This window comes from Paralichthys olivaceus, chromosome 14 (assembly GCF_024713975.1).
Source record: "Paralichthys olivaceus isolate ysfri-2021 chromosome 14, ASM2471397v2, whole genome shotgun sequence".
Taxonomy (NCBI): domain Eukaryota; kingdom Metazoa; phylum Chordata; class Actinopteri; order Pleuronectiformes; family Paralichthyidae; genus Paralichthys; species Paralichthys olivaceus.
The window spans coordinates 17,374,876-17,393,462 of NC_091106.1; the positions used below are offsets into that span (position 1 = coordinate 17,374,876).

The 18,587-nt window shown below is 41.8% G+C and overlaps 2 protein-coding genes across 2 annotated transcripts in view; both read right to left on the reverse strand.

The window, feature by feature from the left end:
• phyhiplb (phytanoyl-CoA 2-hydroxylase interacting protein-like b) overlaps positions 1-11,906 on the reverse strand; it is a 19,261-nt gene extending 7,355 nt beyond the window's left edge. Inside the window, exon 1 of the mRNA XM_020097960.2 lies at positions 8,584-11,906. Within this exon, the coding sequence (XP_019953519.2) occupies positions 8,584-8,689 (106 nt within the window). The 5' untranslated portion in view covers positions 8,690-11,906. The remainder of the gene's footprint in view (positions 1-8,583) is intronic.
• Positions 11,907-15,134: 3,228 nt separating this feature from the next.
• The window catches only part of LOC109636371 (protein bicaudal C homolog 1), a 56,244-nt gene continuing 52,791 nt past the window's right edge, over positions 15,135-18,587 (reverse strand). The window contains exon 21 of the mRNA XM_020098026.2: positions 15,135-18,301. Coding sequence (XP_019953585.1) covers positions 18,174-18,301 — 128 coding nt within the window. The 3' untranslated portion in view covers positions 15,135-18,173. The remainder of the gene's footprint in view (positions 18,302-18,587) is intronic.

The following is an 18,587-nucleotide window of genomic DNA, read 5'->3' on the forward strand; positions in this document are numbered from 1 at the left end:
GCTACTACACAGAAGTAAATCCACACACTTAAAGCACCTTAAAACACTGTAATAATGATAATAACTATAATGTTTATCGTGCCACTTAATAAATTTTTTTTATTGAAGAACTTTTTATACTTTCATATTTTATTCTTATTTTGCTTATATTTCTTTTTTATTTGTATATTTTCTCTGTAAATCTGTTTAACACGCACAATTTGTTTTGAGCGTGAAGCTTTCGTAATTTGTCGTTCTTGCACAATGACAGTAAAGTTCTTGAATCTTGAATCTTCAGTTGTTGAAGAGCCTGAAACAAGAACATTTAAAATACCGGTGAAAGCTCAGTTTGAGCTGCATTAACGTAGACAATTACAATTTCACAGTATTTTGTCTTGTCAGCCTGGTCAGAAATGTACAACACCAATTAGCCAGGTCCCTGCAAGTGACACAACATGTAGCAGAGGAGTAGAATCCCAAGTGCACACAGAGGCCACAGAAAATGTCAATGGTTCAATGAGAGCTTTGTAGTTTTAGGATGAATATAGACTTCACGTCACGCTGGGAGACGCCCACTTGGCACGGCAACAATGAGTTTCCTGTGCACGCTCAGGGGTCTAAACACGAGAGTGAGTAAAATACAAGAATGCAATAAAGGCACAACTCCACTGAAACTCCTTTGGAGACCAAACAAAGGAAGAAGCAGCCGAGCATGGAACATCCATCTCCGCTCATCAGCTGAGAGAGGGCCAGATAAAAGAGTAATCCTGTAATTGGGCTGTGTGGACGCCTCTGTCTCGCCTCAACTCATCAACAACAGCATTTGTAAATGGATTCATTTTAGGAAATGGACAAAAAGGAAGGTGACTCCTACGACCAATGACCATCTTACAATATATTCCGGTTTGGCTGTTTTCCCGATCATGACTTAAAATAATATCACTAATAGAGAAAAGTATGGTCTCTACGACGAGACCAGACCAGACCAGACCCCCTACTTACTTTTGTCCTAATCACTAGTTCCTAATCACGGCTGTAGCTGATTACTGCAAATAATCATCTTTAACCTAGAGAGAAAACCTCTTTCGTTAAGTGGAAGATACTGCTGCTCATGATGAAAACTAAATACATGCACTGAATTTAGAGTTGAAAAATGACTTTACCAGACAAAAATGATATTAATCTTCAGACTAGTGAAAGCTTATTTTATTATCAGACATCATGTGACCACTCTGCCTTGTTTTTATGAAAACACCTCGTCCCACTGCCGGTCCACGTCTCGTTGTACTAAACCCCACTAAGCTGATAAGTTTGGTTCAGACTGAGAGCATCAACATGGGACACGGCGGCGCAGAACTCGGAAATTGCTTCACTGAGTCAGCGCAGCACAGAGCGGACGGTGATCTCAGCGAAATAATGTCCCACCTGAGACTTTCTGCTGCTGACCTTTACCAAAACAAGAGAAAAACATCTCTCACATCTGTGTCAGGGAAAGGAAGGAAAATTCAAAAGAAACTTAAGTACAGACACGGTCATAAAAAGTAATACAGACCTCATCGTGCAGTTAATCACTCATTGATTTTGTGCTGATCACGGATTATAAACATTAAATTTCCGGTCTCAGTCTTAAATAAACATTTTCATTTATCAGCTTTTAGGCTTCTATCTAATTCATCTGCCTAAGTATTGGATGATGGTAATTGTTCGAGTTTACTCGTGTTTCTAAGGCAGCAATTAAACTAAAGTAGAACGATCATTTTTTACAGTGTTACCTGTAAGTTACTGTAAACATGAACCTAAACCAAACAGCAGCGATGATCCAGTTGTTGTGTTGAGCCTGAATCTGGGAACGTCAACACTGATGTTTCCCTTCAAACAGAGCTCATGCAGGTTTTTACCCTGCCAGCTCCTTCAGACTCCACACTGCTGATTTAGCTCTTGTTTACTCTAATGCTCTCTTAATTAACCTGCACACGGAGGCACTACACCGACACAGTGAGGCTTTCCAAACGCAATCAGATATTGCCCACACAACACTCCAGAGGCCGCTCAGTCAGGCTGAAAATGATGCTATAAGGGAAAACAAGATCTGGACCACCTACAGTTTACTGAGCAGAGAAGAACAGAAATAAATTCTGTTCACTCTTATTATTCTTAAATGAAATCAATATAAAAACATGAATATTTAATTAAGCAGTATTCCATCAAGCTAACAAATTCAACATCAAAATTATTAAATACAGTTTACTGCAACTTGCATCTGAATATAAAGATAACATGTGCCAAACACACGCTTTGTGAGATCCAAAGGTTCAACTCTGGACTGAATCCTTTGAGCCAACAGAAGGTTCTTGGTTCGAAACCCTGCCAGGAGTCTGTGTGTGGAGTTTGCATGTTCTCCACATGTCTGCGAGTCTGAATGGTTGTTTGTCTCTACATGTCGGCCCAGCGGCATGCTGGGTAATGGATGGAGAATATAATGTGGCAGTATAACATTATGCAAACAAATTCATCATCAAATGTATTAAATAAAATGCAACATGTCAATATGAATATAATGAGCTGCCTGCAGGTAAACACAGGCTTTGTGAGATCCAGTAGTCAAGCTCTGCACCGACTCGTCTGGGTGAAAGATGGAGGAGTGAACGTCAAGGTCATTAAGATGAAGAGCAGAACCTTTTACAGTCTCATATGAGAGACCCCACCCGTCAGTGTCACATAATGATGCCAGCATTGTAACCAGCCTCACTCTTACAGATTTCTATTTGCTCCCAGGTTGTGGCTGCAGCCAATATTCATTTTGTTGTGTCATAATGTCACCATGGAGGCTATTATACACTGTTGTTCTGTTATTGTGTTAAACTCTTACAATGCATGAGGCAGAGGGTGAGGGGATTTTTGTCTAATCATGATCAAGCAAAATGAGTCAGTTTGTAAGCCCTTGCTGTGCAGATTACTCATGCTGTGCACACATGTACAGGGGGATCAACAGAATGTAGCAGCACATTCAACTTGATACACAAGAGCAGTGCACATGCTTGAGCAGAGAAACAAAATGGAGGACACAAAAATATCTGCACTGGTACTGCAAAAGCATTATATTTCACAAGATGGAAAGTCTACGCTGTAAATTCTGACAAACCCTATCAAATGCACCGTTACCGTGTGTTGCCCTTTCACTCAGCGTGCAGCCAAATGCCAGAGTGGAATAGCAGTAGATGCACAAGGATCAATAAGAATCCTGTTAACATGCATGCATAGGTTCGTCCTAATGGCTCTCTGTGGTGGGATTTGTTCCAGTCACACCTGGCTTGATGCTGTGAATTACTTGTTTGAGTTATTCGATTCCCTTTCAGGCCATCTACACAATGTGAATGCACTCAGAAGAACAGTGGGAGTCAAAGTGTTCACCGTGTGAGACGTACGCTCCACTTGAAGATTCATACTTCTCTTTTTACTTTTCACATTTTCACAAAATTACAACAATCTCCAATCAGCATTGAGCAGAGGTGAAAAGAAATACAAGTGACAGATCAACTCCACACACACGAGACCAAATAATACAGAGACAGTGCTCCGAGTGGTCCTTCAATTTCAGTTGATCTTTGTCAACACGGCTAGAGAAGTAAAAAATAAAAACCAGTTATCATCAGGCTATTTGAGATTTTTGCCACCAGATCCAATATTAATGCTTAAAGTTAATATGGAGACTTAAATGTACAAAGTCTCAGATGTGGGTGTACGATGTGACAAAGAGACTGACTGTCTCTGACTGCACACAAGTGGCCACTCATTTCAGACAGAGGAGCCTCCTACCATTTAAGTTGCAGCAGTTTCAGGTCTAAAATTGAAGCATAGACATGAGCAGAGCGGCACACACTCACTGAGCGGTGATGCTCGCAGGCCTTTTGAAAATCACGCCTTTGTTCCTCTGAATGCACAGACAGAGACAGGGACCATGCTGGGAGCGAGAGAAGCTGCCAACGGGGAAGCATCTTTCTCTCAGAGTGAGATAAACAATGCCCCGTTCATCAGGGTCAACAATGTGTGGTTCCACCTTTTTACAAACCAAAGAGCTCCTGAATAGCAAACAACGACTCATTAGTTCAGAATTGACCCGTCCCTATTCTTATACATTCATTTAAAAGAAGACCGAAAAATGTGTCCAAACCCAGAGTGAGTCATCATTTTTCATCTGCATAGAATTTGAATTAAAAAGCAACTGCAGTAAAAATCCATAGGAGGTTTTTTAATATTAGTATTAATGTCTCAAATCAAATCATATTTCTATTGCCCATATTCACAAATCCCAGTTTCCTCATAGGGCGTAATATTGTGTACGTTCTGAACCCTCGACTGAGGAGAAACTACCAAACAAATGTTGCATGTGTCAAACAAAATTACAATATTTAAAAGATTTATGAGAAATAACCGTGTCAAACATAAAGGCAGAGGTACATATTAATGTTGAGAGCATTCATGCCAAAAGGAAAATGTCTGACAGAGATTAATAATAATAATAATTTTCACTATCTCAGTCAATAACAAGTGAGCATAAGTGTCAGTGCACTACCTGAGCCTGTTGCCAGCACAGTCATGCCACACAACTGCTCACACTGAACACTGGCCAAACTAAAATGCCAGCTGACTCAGACGGTGCTGTGTGTCATAGGGCCGGCCTCCTGTTGCACCACCACAAACTGACTGAACTCCACTCAAGTGCACCGAGCAGTTTTCACAGGAGTTGTTGTTCTACACAAGGTCGAGCAGAACTGCGGTCCTGTATGTTTCACTAATCCTCAGCAGATAGTGTTTACCATAGTCTGTCTATGATGGACGACATGACAGCGCCCCACAAGTGAAGCCAAATCATCTTGATCTGGTGGCTGGCTGATCTTTTCAGAATCTTTCAGATTTGTTTTCTGAAAGATGGTTTCTGTCATTTTTGGTAGTTTTTATCACATCGATGTACGTTTGATTGACTGACTTGGAATTGGTTGAAAATATGCAACTGCCCAAGATGGCGGCGGTGTATTCGGGTATATCTTAGTTTTGGTTTTGCACGTCGCGAGGAAGTAGAGATGCGTCGTCCATCTTTATATACAGTCTATGATGTTAACCATCATGGCCTAGCATGTAAGCAGGCTAACATCTGCTAATTAGCTCACACTGATACGATTGTGGTAATGTCATCAATCCTACTCACTGGAAAAAGATGGATATGATATATCCACTATAGTTGAGATGTTTCAGTTGTGACTGTGTTGGACTCAAACCAATCTGTCCATCCATAACGGCTTGTTGCTAGCTTAAAAAAATCTATTAACTTAAGTCTGAGAAGCAACAAATTTTGTGCAATGAAATAGAAAAACTGTTTCTGCATTAAATATTAAATATTACTCTCACTGCTGATTAAATCTTGCAAAACTAATTTCCATGATGATTCTAAGCTCAACAGTGTTTTTGAAAAGTAGCAAGAAAGAACAAGCATCTTTCTGTCATGGACACACACATCCACACACACACTGCCAGATTGAGGATGACACAGCTGGAGCTGCAGTATTTTGCTCGGAGAGATTTCACAGAGTGCAGACAGAGTACTTGGATGCATAAATGGTAGTCATCCATCACAGCAACCAAATTATGTCAACGGCCACAGTGGAAGGTCTTCAGAGACATGTAGCATGTATTTCATTATCCCCTGTAAATACGCAGTAACTGTGGATCTAAAATCAAAACGGTGGTCCCTTCAGTCACAGCATTTCAGGGCTTGGAGACTAATTTCTATCCAGCACAAACATTATGGAAGCTCTAAATCCCCAGATCTCCGCACACATGCAACAGAGACGTCTCTTTCATAAGTGCAGATTCTGTAATTTTCCAACTGCTCATGACTCAAAGCAAAACATTCCCCACCTCTTGCTTATTCATGTCACAACCCCGTCGCTAAACCGAACCATTAAGGCTGTGACATCCCCTCTAACAGGGCGCACACACAGAAACAAATTGTATCCCACTTTTGTGCATTGAAATTCAGTCCTCGGTGTGTGTGAGGGAGAGAAAGCTCTTTCCCACAGATTACTGAAGCTGCATCTATTTCCATTTGCTGGGTCAGCACAAGGCACATAAGCCTCTCATGCCTCTCAATTAAATATTAATGGATATGGGAGATAAATTTAGACAGCTATGCTTAACTGAAATGAATACGGTCAGAAGAATGTGCGAATCGATCAGATGAATAAAAAAAGTTTCTGGGAAAACTGGAAGTGGGCAGTCTGCTACACAGGGTGTGGCTGGGCAGGTGGAAACTTTTCAGTATTTCTGAAGGTTATTCTAAATGTGTTCAAGATACAATTTCAGGGAAATAACAGGAACTCTAATATAATACAAACATGACAAGCTTCACTCACTGTTGATTAAGGGAGGACACTGCTGGATTACGTTGAATCCAAACATGGAGCAGATCATCTGCACAGTAAGCAGCAAAGATTATCAGTGCTGAATAGATTTATAATATAGAAATAAGAACTTAAATATTCATATATATAGAGAGAGACAAAATAAATTGAAGATACAAAGGCAAAAAATTGTTTTAAGATCATTTAAGATCTAATTTGAGAATTAGAACAGTGCACAATGGCAGATGAAATCGAGGTCTCAAACTCAACTCGAATTGGACGCAATGAATTGAACGTTTTTATGGTCTCAGCCTAGATCCCGGGACATCCACAAACATCAGGATGGTCGACCCCAGTGCTCGGGATGGAGCAGGAAGGTGCAACTAAAGAAAATGGTCCATTTAAAATCTAATCCATTTTAAATAACTAGCTAATAAAATCCTAAACTCCATCCTGAATTTGAAAGGAAGCCATTGAAGAGTTGCCAGTACTGCTGTAATGTGATCTACCTTTGTTTTTCCAGTGAGAAGGTGATGATGCACACAATGAAGAGACGTCAGTTCTACACCAGGACACAAGGAATTGAAATAATCGACCTGCAAGGTAATAAAAGCATGAATAACTCTCTTGAAGTCTTTGGTTGAGAGATTTCGGTCCATATTCTATTGATGGGCATACTCGGATACGGCAACCACTGATTGATCCTCTGCACAGAAGGTAGACATTGTGACTGTGTTGCTCCACAAACAGACAGTATGTGGGTGTCTCAATGAAACAGAGGCACTGTTTACACTGGACAATCTACCTGACAAACAGGAAAGTGGCTGTTATGCTGCAAAGACCATCATGGCTTCATCATAAAAGCTCCCGCCCGAGCTGCAGCATAGGAAGCACAACACCGGCACAGGGGTCCATTAGAGAGACGTCCAGCCTCAGCCTGTATACACCATTATTAAAATTACAGCTTTAGAATGAGGCCAGCGAAGCACTAAGAGGATATAAACTGCATCCTGCTGTATTACATTATGACGAGCAGCTCCGGCAGATGAGAAAATGAGGCACATGTGGTACAATGACGGCACAGTGATAAGATGCTAGGGGTCATTTGAAGGCTCGGTGATGACACACCACTGACTCCAGGGGCGTCCTGACCGACCAATCCAAATACAGATCCAGAAAATATGGAAAAAACTCAATTACATCCCCTCAGCTGAAAAGAGGCAGTCTCATTTCAATGTCATTTGTTTTAATCTACAAGCTTAATTAAAAAGGGGGAATCTCTGTGACCATTAGTCTCAGATGTGGAATCAATGGTTTGTAATTGCAGTGATGGGTGTGTAGGGCTCCAGCGCCTGTGCACACACACGCACACACACACACGCACGCACGCGCACGCACACGCACGCACGCACACACACACACACACACACACACACACACACACACACACACATGTGGGTGCAGCCATGTTTGAGCCTCTCATTCTCTCCTGATGATGACTTGCTTTTTTCCCCCTCCTCACCATTATATTTGCATCACTGTTAAACCTGCTCATTTAAAGACTGCTTATATACTTTGATATTACAAAAGTGGCTCATATATGCATTCTACGCAGCGCAATTTGATATCAATGTTGTATTTTATGATTAATACTGAAAAATAAAAACTTTTATCCAGCACAGATGCATGTGAATGATTTAATGCATAAAAATCTAAACCTAGAGGGAGTTTTTACCGGTTGATTATGTGATATGAGATTATAAAAATAATTGTTTGTGTCATGGTTTAGATGCAAATCAATAAATTGAGGCAGCTTCCTGAGAAGAAAAGCCCAGGAGCGGCGGTCATAGGCGGGGTGTCCACCGGCCTCTGTCCATGTCTGTGGTGCTGAAAGTCTCCCATCACTTAACACTGTTCACTGGTCTGTGCACGTGCAGTTTGCAGGAATGCACATTTCAATATGAGCAGAGACGAATGCACAAAAACCTGACTGCAACTGAAAAGACGCTCAGCTATTCCACACACGCACAAGCGCAACATCCATCCATCCAATCAGCAAAGGAACCGGCGGAGCGAGCGGCCACTATTATCCCCTCAAAACACACAATAAGGGAACGTGGTGCATCTAAAAACAAGGAGGAACACTCTCAAATTGCAGATTGGGCCTATGATGTATGTTATATGTGAAAAAAGCAAACCTACTCACCATCTCGCTCGCACAACTGTATGGCGTCTAGGCTCAGGTCCTTGATCATCCCCTCGCAGGGACTTAACGGACTGGTGATGTTGTGCGCCAAGCCTGGTACCTCCATCTCTGCAGCGGAACCTGGATGATGCTGTCTCTGGTGAAATGCTGCGGGTCGTTGAGTGTGGTACACGGGACTTGCAGGAGAACAGCTTCGGTCCACTCACGGAGGAAGGAAAGAGAAAGAGAAAGAGAAAGAGGAAGAGAGAGAGAGAGAGAGAGAGAGAGGGAGAAAGACGCGTTTTCCACTCGCTCCGCCGCGCACAGCAGCTCAGCTCTGTCTCCTGGGTGGTGCGGCTACTGGCGCGTCAGCGGAATCGTCACGGGCGCGAAACAGCTCAAGCCCGAGCTGCAGGTTCGGCTTTTTGCAACGTGAAGCAAAGCAGCTCCCGCAGAGACGCGTTTGCACATACAAGATTCTGAGACGCTCGTCGTCTTGTGCGTTTATCTCATTCCACGCGCTCTCCGTGCACCCTGCGCATTGTCTGGTGCCTCCAGAGCCACAAGTGTGCGCCGCGGGACAGTTGAACATGAATAGTTCAGTGGATTAGTGCAGCAGACACGTTCTGCAAATTCAATGGTTTCTTATGTAACCAGATTATCCCGGTGTGCCCCCCCCGGTTTAGGTCTCTAGCTAGATCCGTGCACACATGCACTCCCTTTCTCTTCCAGTTTCACGTTCAACGTCAGGCGGTGAGGGTCTCACATGTCCTTATATGGTGAGGTGGAGGTCTCAGGTGCAGGAGGAGCGCACAGTAATGAGCAGTGGGATGACTCGGACATATTGCTCCGCATAATGAATGAGCACCTCTGCTGTTATGTCTTATAAAGGATCATTTGTGCACTGTGGTATGGTAATAAAAATGCAAAACCATGTCTGAGAACCATGTGCTATATGCTTGGCTCTGTGTGTATGTGTGTGTGTGTGTGTGTGTGTGTGTGTGTGTGTGTGTTGTTCAGCCTGAACAGTTCAGGTATTACTTACCTGTATTACTCATGTTGTTGGGACCTAAATCTGTTAACAAGGTCATATATTTAGTGGACTTTTCATCCTTATAGGGACAAAAAGAACGCAAATCATCAAAATCAAGATGTTTTAAGGTTGGGTTCAAGGTAAGGTTAAGGTTCAAGTTAGAATTAGGGTTAAAATCAAGGTTAGGGTTAGCATTAGGTGTGGGTTAAGGTTATGATTAAATTAGGGTTAGTTTGTATTTAGGGTTTGAACTAGGTCTCGGGTTAAGGCTAGAATTTGGATCAAGGTTAGGATGTGATTAGGGTCAAGTTTAGAACGAGGTTTAGTTTGTATTTAGGGTTACAGTCAGGGTTAGTGTTAGATTTAGGTTTAGACATGTAGGTGTGATGATTCAGGTTTGGGACTAGGAATGCATTATGCAGATGAATGTCCTCACTAAGATAGAACTACAAGGTTGTGTGTGTGTGTGTGTGTTATCTCCCTATAGACTACAGCTCACTACACCTCCTTTATCAGTGGTCCACAGAGGCTGCATTGCCAAAGCATGAAAGGTCAAGTGCGTGGGTAAACTGTGGCTAAATGCACAATGAAGGCTGCAGGCGCCTCTTAACTGTCTGCTACTATCATACATGCAGGAGTGAAATCTGATCATCATGAAGACATGTTCATTCTCCTAAACCAGTCCTGTCTCCTCTGCATTCTTCACATGGGAACATCGGAGGGGGGTGGTGTCACTTACTATTTGTTTTTGTCTCTCTGCCTTATACAAGGCGCCCTGAGGAGAGGCGACACAGTGTTTATCTATTCAGCGGACAACGGATTCTGCAGCTGCGCCCATGGGGCCCCTGAGTCATGCTGTTCAAAAATGGGAGGGGGGGGGGGACTGATGCACCAGTCTGCACTGAATCGTAGAAAGGAAGCCACCTTACCTCATCTGACACATCCTCATCACCACTTCTGAATATGACAAGGGAGTACAACAGAATCTCAATCATGCAGTAAACCAGGATATAGTTGCAGAGCATTTTCATGCACGCCCCAGGATTAGTGAATGGGGGTTATTGCCGGGCAGGCGAATTAAAATCCGAGTAAGCTCGTAATCACTGTGGCATTCAGATTCGGTATCAAACACATGAACCACCAGACGCCCTGAATCTATTCCACGCTCAGATTTCATGAGGGCGACGCTGCATCCGCCTCAAATTTCCTGCCTTGGAAATACAACTCATTAAAAGTGAAGGTCAGCAGATCGCTTCCTTCAGAGTTGTCTGTGTGTGAGGAGAAGATGCTGCTGGAGTCAGTATCAACAGATAAACCGATTCTATTTTTGTTATGTGTCCCTAGTGTAGGAGAGTTACCTGCAGCATGATGTTCACGGCCCTGCAGTCCAAACCTAGACAGACTCTGTTCTGACTAAACTAGTGAGCTCATCCAAGGTCTGTTGGTTACAAACATAAACAATAAGAACCAGAGCTCATCTAACGGCCTGAAGGAGCAAAATGAAAAACAGCTCATTGTTATGTACGCCATCATCTATTTCTCTTTGTGGCCTTCCCCCTGTCCATTTCCCCGCTCTGCTTGCTGCGTATATCTGCTATTGGAAAGGAGGAGGAGGAAAAGGGAGGAGGAGGTGGAGGATGTAGCTGACCGACTCTAGTGTGCTCCTTCTCATCCTATATCTCCAATCTGTCCTCCTTGCCATCCCTCTCTCCACCCACCCGCATCCCCTCCAGTCAGAGTCACCCTGTGTTAGCGTCAGTGTTTCCAGTGGAGCTGCAGGAGGACGAGGGGAAAGCAACACTGCGCCCAACAGAACACACACCCAGCCAAGTCCTTCCCCTCCCCCCCTCACCAATATCCCTCCTCTCCTCCTCAGCTCCTCCTCTACCTTTTCTTTTCCTCTTCACATTCAACCACTTCCATCTTTTTCTCTCCATCACTTTTCACACATCCCCTCCTCTGTCAATCCTGGTCTCTGAGGTGCACATGACTCTGCTGTGTCTGTGTGTGTCTGTGTGCGTGTGTGTTTGTGTTTGTATACTACACATCACAGTATGCCCTGTCTTGGCAGTCCACTCGGATTTGCTCACTCTGCTGTGTTTGCAGCTCAGGCCACATGAAAACAGTGACAGATGGAGAAATCGCAGGAAAAGAGGTGCATTGAGAGTATAGAACCAAACTGGCCACATTTCAAAATAACAGAAGGAGCAAGACAAAGAAGTGATCCATAACTAAATATCTATCTCACTATATTTACTCATCACTTTCTACATGTTCCTCTGTCTGCCACACACCCACATTAACACACACACCCTGCAGTCACCACACATCACTTCTCATCCAAGCCAGTATATGGAGCACAGGTCACAACATTTTAAATGAGCAGAACACAATTCCAAGTCTGCAGGGTTCAGTGAGTGTGTGTGTGTATGTATGTGTGTATGTATGTGTGTGTGTGTGTATGTATGTGTGTGTGTGTGTGTCACTACACACCACAACTACATTTATCTGGGGGAAGCAAATTAAGTGTGTCATTGATTTTCAGTGTGAGCTCTGCCTTTAGCGTGGCTGCAGTCTGATTGATAACGGTCGTGTGTGTGTGTGTGTCTGTTTATCTGAGGTTTTCATGAATGGAACGCCTTCACTGCCCCCCCCCCCCCCCGTTGTCACGTTAAAAGATAATGAGCGTTAAAGTAACATTCAAGACCAAAACCCAGATATTTTAATCAGGGGGTCGGAACATTTATTAATTTAATACGTTTATTTAATATAATGTAGAAAAATATTCTGGGAAATACGTTTATTTGCTTTGTTGCAGAAGAGTGGTATCAATCCTCTCATCCATTCTGTAGCAACACTGTGAATGAGTGTATTTCCAAAAATATGAATCTATTGTGTTCAGAGACAAAGAAACGTATTTGCAAATTCTACTTTCTTGTGGAATTGTTGTTGTTTTCATTAACTGCGCAGGAATATCCACTAATGGAGATTAAAGGTGGATGGGTGAGACCTGCAGGTGGAGGTTGGTTTCATCAGTCAGACTCTGTAATGACAGCAAAAAGATAATGGGTTAACAGAGACTGGCACAATTGAATTGGCTGAGGTGATATAGAATAGAAACCATTAAACGAGTATGAGCTAATGAGAAAAAAAAAGACTGATTGAACCAAGCTTAATGTCGGGTTGGATCATTTCACCCTCCCAAGAAAACTGCTATTTCTAAAATAAAGTCTCTTAAAATGTTCTCTACTTATAGCAAAAAAAACTTTGAGAGGTAAACTGGAATGGTTCTTAGTAGAGTACATACCTTCACCAACTGTCCCCATCAATTCAATGAAGCTGCACCAAATGTCCTCAGGCTCCATTAATTAAAATGTGTCATCTCACAATGTTAAATAAAGTGAAAATAAAATCCCTGGAGCCAAAATATAATGGGTTCTCTCCTGGCCTGAGTCCCGTCCTTCCATTTAGTTTTGTAGAAATCAGTTCAGTAGTTTTTGCATAATCCTACTGAAAATGAACAAACCAGCCAACAGACACACAAATGGCTGATCCTCTTTGTCGGATGTAATAAATTAAAGCAACTGATATGAGCGGATATTCAAAGAGTAGGAACATTGTGTTTCTTAGTGAGATTTGAGTCATTTTGCATGAGAAAGGATAAAAAAAAAAAAAAAAGCAGGTAGACAGACACAATGAGCCAGACGGATCGGACACTGTGAGCATATTGTCCACTGGACAGGAGCCAGGTACTGTGAGGCAGCAAGTCACAGCTCTATTTTACACTTTTCCTGCAGAGGCAAGCTGCCCATGAGAACAATATGTGATGCCCGTGGACTCTGCTGGTTTTCAAGAGGCGAGGGCGCCAGGATGCTGAATAAATGCATGCTTGGCTGGTGATTAAAAACCCTTCATTCTCTCTGCAATTTAGCCATCCTTCATTCTCCCTGTCTGTCACAATAGCACATGAAATTAAAATTAGTCATGCTGGGCACCGAGAATGGTCGGCAACTGTGCCATGCACGTAATTGCTGAAAATGAAACATGGAGGAATTCTGATATATGTGATTTAAAAGCTTTTCTTCAGAACTATTATACTTCACGAATACATGTATATTTGTTCGCATGGAAACTATTTTCTGATGAAGATTGAAAGTCAATTTTCAGGACTTGGCAGCAGAAACCGCAATGAATGTTTTGTTAACATCCTTCCAGCACTTTACCCCTGAACTCTTCAGGATAACACACTCCAGTATTTTCATTCTATTATTCAGTGTTCAGGTGTTATTTAAACAAGAAGACGTTCTGTGTCCTTCACCTGGAGAAGCTCCAGAGTGGGGAGAACAAGCTGCCACAGGGCACCGTTCACCTGCAACACTTGTTTCTGTTAAGAGCTCAATTTGTGTTGGATAAGACTTGAGAGAGACAGAGAGAGATAGAGACAGAGTCAGAGAGAAGGGGACAGTGTGAGAGACAGAGAGACAGAAAGAGAGAGAGAAAAAGACACACACATTAACTAAACTACTCAAAACTACAAAGTAAAGTGACAGTGTGAGATAAATAAATCTGAATGTGTTTAATGTTTTCTAATAATTTGTGAACATGTCACATGTTTCTGAGAAGCCTCGTCTATTATGAGTGGCAATACTGCCCCCTTGAGATTTTCAATGAAACTGCAACACAGAGCACAGTCAGTGATTCAACAGGAAATCATTGCAATAAACCAGATAGGTCGTCTTCTCTTAAAGACGTTTGTCTCATTGTCCATTTTGTTGCAATGCTCATATAAACTAAGAGACTCTCGTGGCTTGATGTAAACGTGGCACAGCTGAGCAACACAGAGCAGAGAGGTGGTGACAGTGACCTCAATCCAACAGATGAATTTAAAATCTGAACTCCTCGACCAGTTTCATCCTGATTTTCTTCTCGTGCATTACAGCATGTATGGTCCCTGTCAGTCACAGCACATTCATTTCGATGGATTAAGCAGATCCAGGCCGTGCGGATTAGGCCTCATGTTTGCATGTGTGGTGCAGCAGCTACTCGGCACGACACCGTGGTGTTCCTCAACCTGCAGAGTGTTTGTTTCTTATTGTGGTCGACTGTGAGGCTTTGAAGCAGAGATGTGGTGTGCTGTTAGGGAAATTTCTGTAACAGCATCTGTCAATGTTTGAAATAAGTTCACAAGAATGTAGGCTATGTGATGTAATTTATGTGTGAAGTAATCTTTACATGTTTTACAATTTGGCAAAACCTGTGCTGTTTAGTTGTGTAAGAGGAATAAAATATTATGAAACTTTGTCAGTGGTATTTTTTGGCATGAATATTTAAAATGTTCTGATTTTATAACACCTCATTAAAAATGCTGGCGACAGCAGAAATTTCTGGAAAAGCAGAAATCCAGATTTCCTGAGAGTGGACAGATATCATGTTCCTTCCAAACTGGAGAAGTTATCAAGGATGATTGACGCTGATGCCTCTTTATTCTGTGAGCTGCAGAAAACACAAGAGATATTTTATAATAAGAGCCAAACAGACATTTTGTTTGCATACATTTATTACCTTAATATCATTTGAATGTTTGAACAAACATCTTCTTTTGCCTGCTTGACAGTTTCTCCTGTTTATGTCTGCACTATAATACAGTCAGAATAACAACAACAGTGAACAGAGCTTTGGCCACATGGCAATGTTTACACACAAATTGAACTTTTGTGCAGAATTGTACCTTTCTCACACACAAAAACAAAGGTTGTATAAGATGAAAAAGTTGTACAAACGTAATGCAATACATCATTTCCTTTAGTGGTTTACATTTATTATAAATGTACCATTTGATTGCAGTTCAAAAGACTCCTTCAAATAAATCCCTTTGGGAACAACACTGTGACTAAACGCAACAAATCAAAGACATAATTGTGAAACTGTCCTATCGAGGGCAAAGACTTGACAAGCTTGGCAGTAAACTTTTTGACTTAATGAGTCCCTTCACTGATCCGTAATATTCTGCAATAACATGCATCAATATTTTCTCTATTTTGAAACAACATTCACTTGATAAGACAAGAACCTCCACTGTCCTCCGAGCAAACGCATCCGAATGAGGCGAAGGATGAAAACAACTGTCTGCTAGGCAGGAACACGAGTCACAACACTGGGAGAATCAGTGCTCAACAATTTAAATCTAGTACCATGATGAGTGAGGGCGAACCAGCCCCAGGTTTTCCTCTCAGGATAAAGCCCCCCCTCCCCCCAATATTATTTTATCTTTACACTTATTATTTGGCTTTTTTTTTTTTTGCCTCTGTAGGGCAGTCAACAGCAAAGAGGCAGACAAGACATGAGACACGGGGTGAGAGAGGGGTACGTGACATGCAACAAAGGGAGAAAACTAAAAGAGACAATTATCTGGTTGGCGTCAGCAACCATGTCAGAGTATTATTCAGAGCAGTGTTATTATCGTGACAACCATTGAGAATGGCTCTGATCAGATGGAAGGGAGGGTGGAAAGTGGTTAAGAGTGAACATGATAAACAACAAATTAAAGGAATCACTGCAAATTAAAGAGGCGACTGGCTTATCTCTGATTATTTGAGGACTGCTGGAACTTTTTGTCAGATTTGTCTCCATAAATGTTCAGTCCGAGCTTTTTATACTTAATCTAAAACTAAAAATATAAAACAATTTTCCAGAAACAAACAAATGAAAAAGCTACAAAGAGACTTAATTGCACTTGATACGAAATGCTCAGGAGCTTGGAAGATGATTCGGCTTTTAGGCTAAATCCTCCGACAAATCTTTAGAACATCACACACGCAAGAAAAAACAAAAAAAAACAAAACACTGGAGTGATCCCAAGTTAATGAACTGTTGAAAAAGGATGTTTCCCTTTCAAAACACAATATAGGAGCGTAAAACAAACACAAGCCTAAATGATAAATGCTGCTGCATGCATAATCCTGCGACTTCATTAAACAATGCTTAACCAGGTCTTTCTGGATATTTGATTGCGAGGCTGATACTAGAAAATTCCAGACTTCTATTTGTTTTCATCTTAAATCTCACGGTCCTTTTGATGACTCTGGTTCCTCACTTGTGTCTCGCGGTAACGCTCATATGAAACTGACTCAGCTGTGAATATACTGGCTCTTTGTGTGATGCACCTCCTATCTGGAGAGCAAGGTCAGACCAAAAATATTAGTGTTCTTAACAAAATATCTCCCTGCTGAATAACTAGTTATGTACATTGGCACTTTTCTGGCACTTCTCACGACAGAGGCATGGCTTGCTCAGCGATGAGGTCTTTCCTTGCTATAAACAGGACAGCCAGTGAAGAGAGAGACAAAAAAGAAAACTCACGCTGCGGTTTTAGCGAGGCAACTCCTATTCTGCATATATGGAGGAGCGCATTGAGATGTTGGGCACACACGGGGAGCCACAGGGAGGCCGACAGACACAGACAAATAACAGATCAGACAAAAGACCATGCACTATAAACAAACAGAGGGAAAACCACAGAGAAATGCCTGTTGACAGACTCAGAGCGAGGCCTGAAGAGCTCAGTCAAACTGCCTCATGTCTCTGCTGCTGTCAGATGGCACAGCCACGTCACGGCTCCACAGATTGAAGGGGCAGGAAAAAAAGTAAAAGATACTAATAATAATCTAATTACAAAAAAATCATAGAAACTCATTCATGAACGTATAAAAAAATACATATGTAAACTGATTACCGTTAAACATCCCACCCATTCCCCTAAAATGGTAATAAAAACTAAAACTAAAATCATAATGTATAATGAGTACAAAATATTTTTTTTTTTTTTGTAGTTTTGTCTAGAAATACAAAGACAGACAAACAGACTGTGGTTGGACACGAACACTGACCTTGGAGGAATGTCCACCAATCAAAACACTTAAGGCAGCCGAAGGTCAAAGGCCACACCGATACTTTTCTTTGGTAGACGTGTTAAGTTGATGAAGTCACCGTGTTGGCGACTCTGCACTTCATTTGGTGGCGCCCTAATCTCTCTGGCTAAGTGCTTACATTTCGTTTGGTACAAAATGCATCTGTGCTTTTAGTCAATAAAAAAAAATGCATAGTTTTAATTGCTTCAGTCTAAGGAATTAAGGCTCTCACAGGCAAAAGTCTAGTATTGTTAAAGTGCATGTCACTGATACGACTGCATAATACAAATGCAGGTAGTATCAATGTGTAAAATGATTGTACTAATCATTCTGCCTGTTCCCTTGAACAACAAAGTGGACAGAAATACTGGACAGTACCTTCATATATAAATGCTCCAAATAGACTGAGTGTCTCCATCAGGAGTAAACACTGAACCTCATGTGTCTGAGAAATCCCTTTTTTTCTTGTTGGCACTTCAGGTAAAACTATGGCTTTTTAATATACATATATATGTATGTATATACACACATTTATGTATTTATACTATATGGTAACATTCTAAACAGTCTGACTTCAGCTGAAAGAAGGTAAACAACCGCTGAAACCTGGGCTGCTGATGCATGAGGCTGATCCTCCATCATGGACGGTTCAGAGATGAGCTGGAGGTCGACTACCACCGCCCGCTGACGCTGGCCATGTCTGCGTGAAACTGGCGCGAGAGGCGGCCGCTCGCTCCCCCTTCCAGAAAAGAGGACCTGATGGGTGGCTCGAATAGCTTCCTCCGGTTCTTGTTTAGTTCTGTAGGAAGAAACATTTGATACAAACACAGTTTTTTAATGAGAGCGATGTCATAGTAAATCAAAGTAAAGCAATAAATGCAACCACTAAATACTGTACACATTTCATTTTAGTCTCCATTGATAGTCTGTGACATAAAATTGGGATTTAAATCATTACAGGATTGCTCAGATTAACAAAAGCTCTTTGTGTCCATCTGGTTTTACAAATTGGCCTGAAAGAAATGCTTTCATAAAAATGTCAGAGGCGCACCATGGCATCTCTGGGTTGTTCATATGATAGCCAC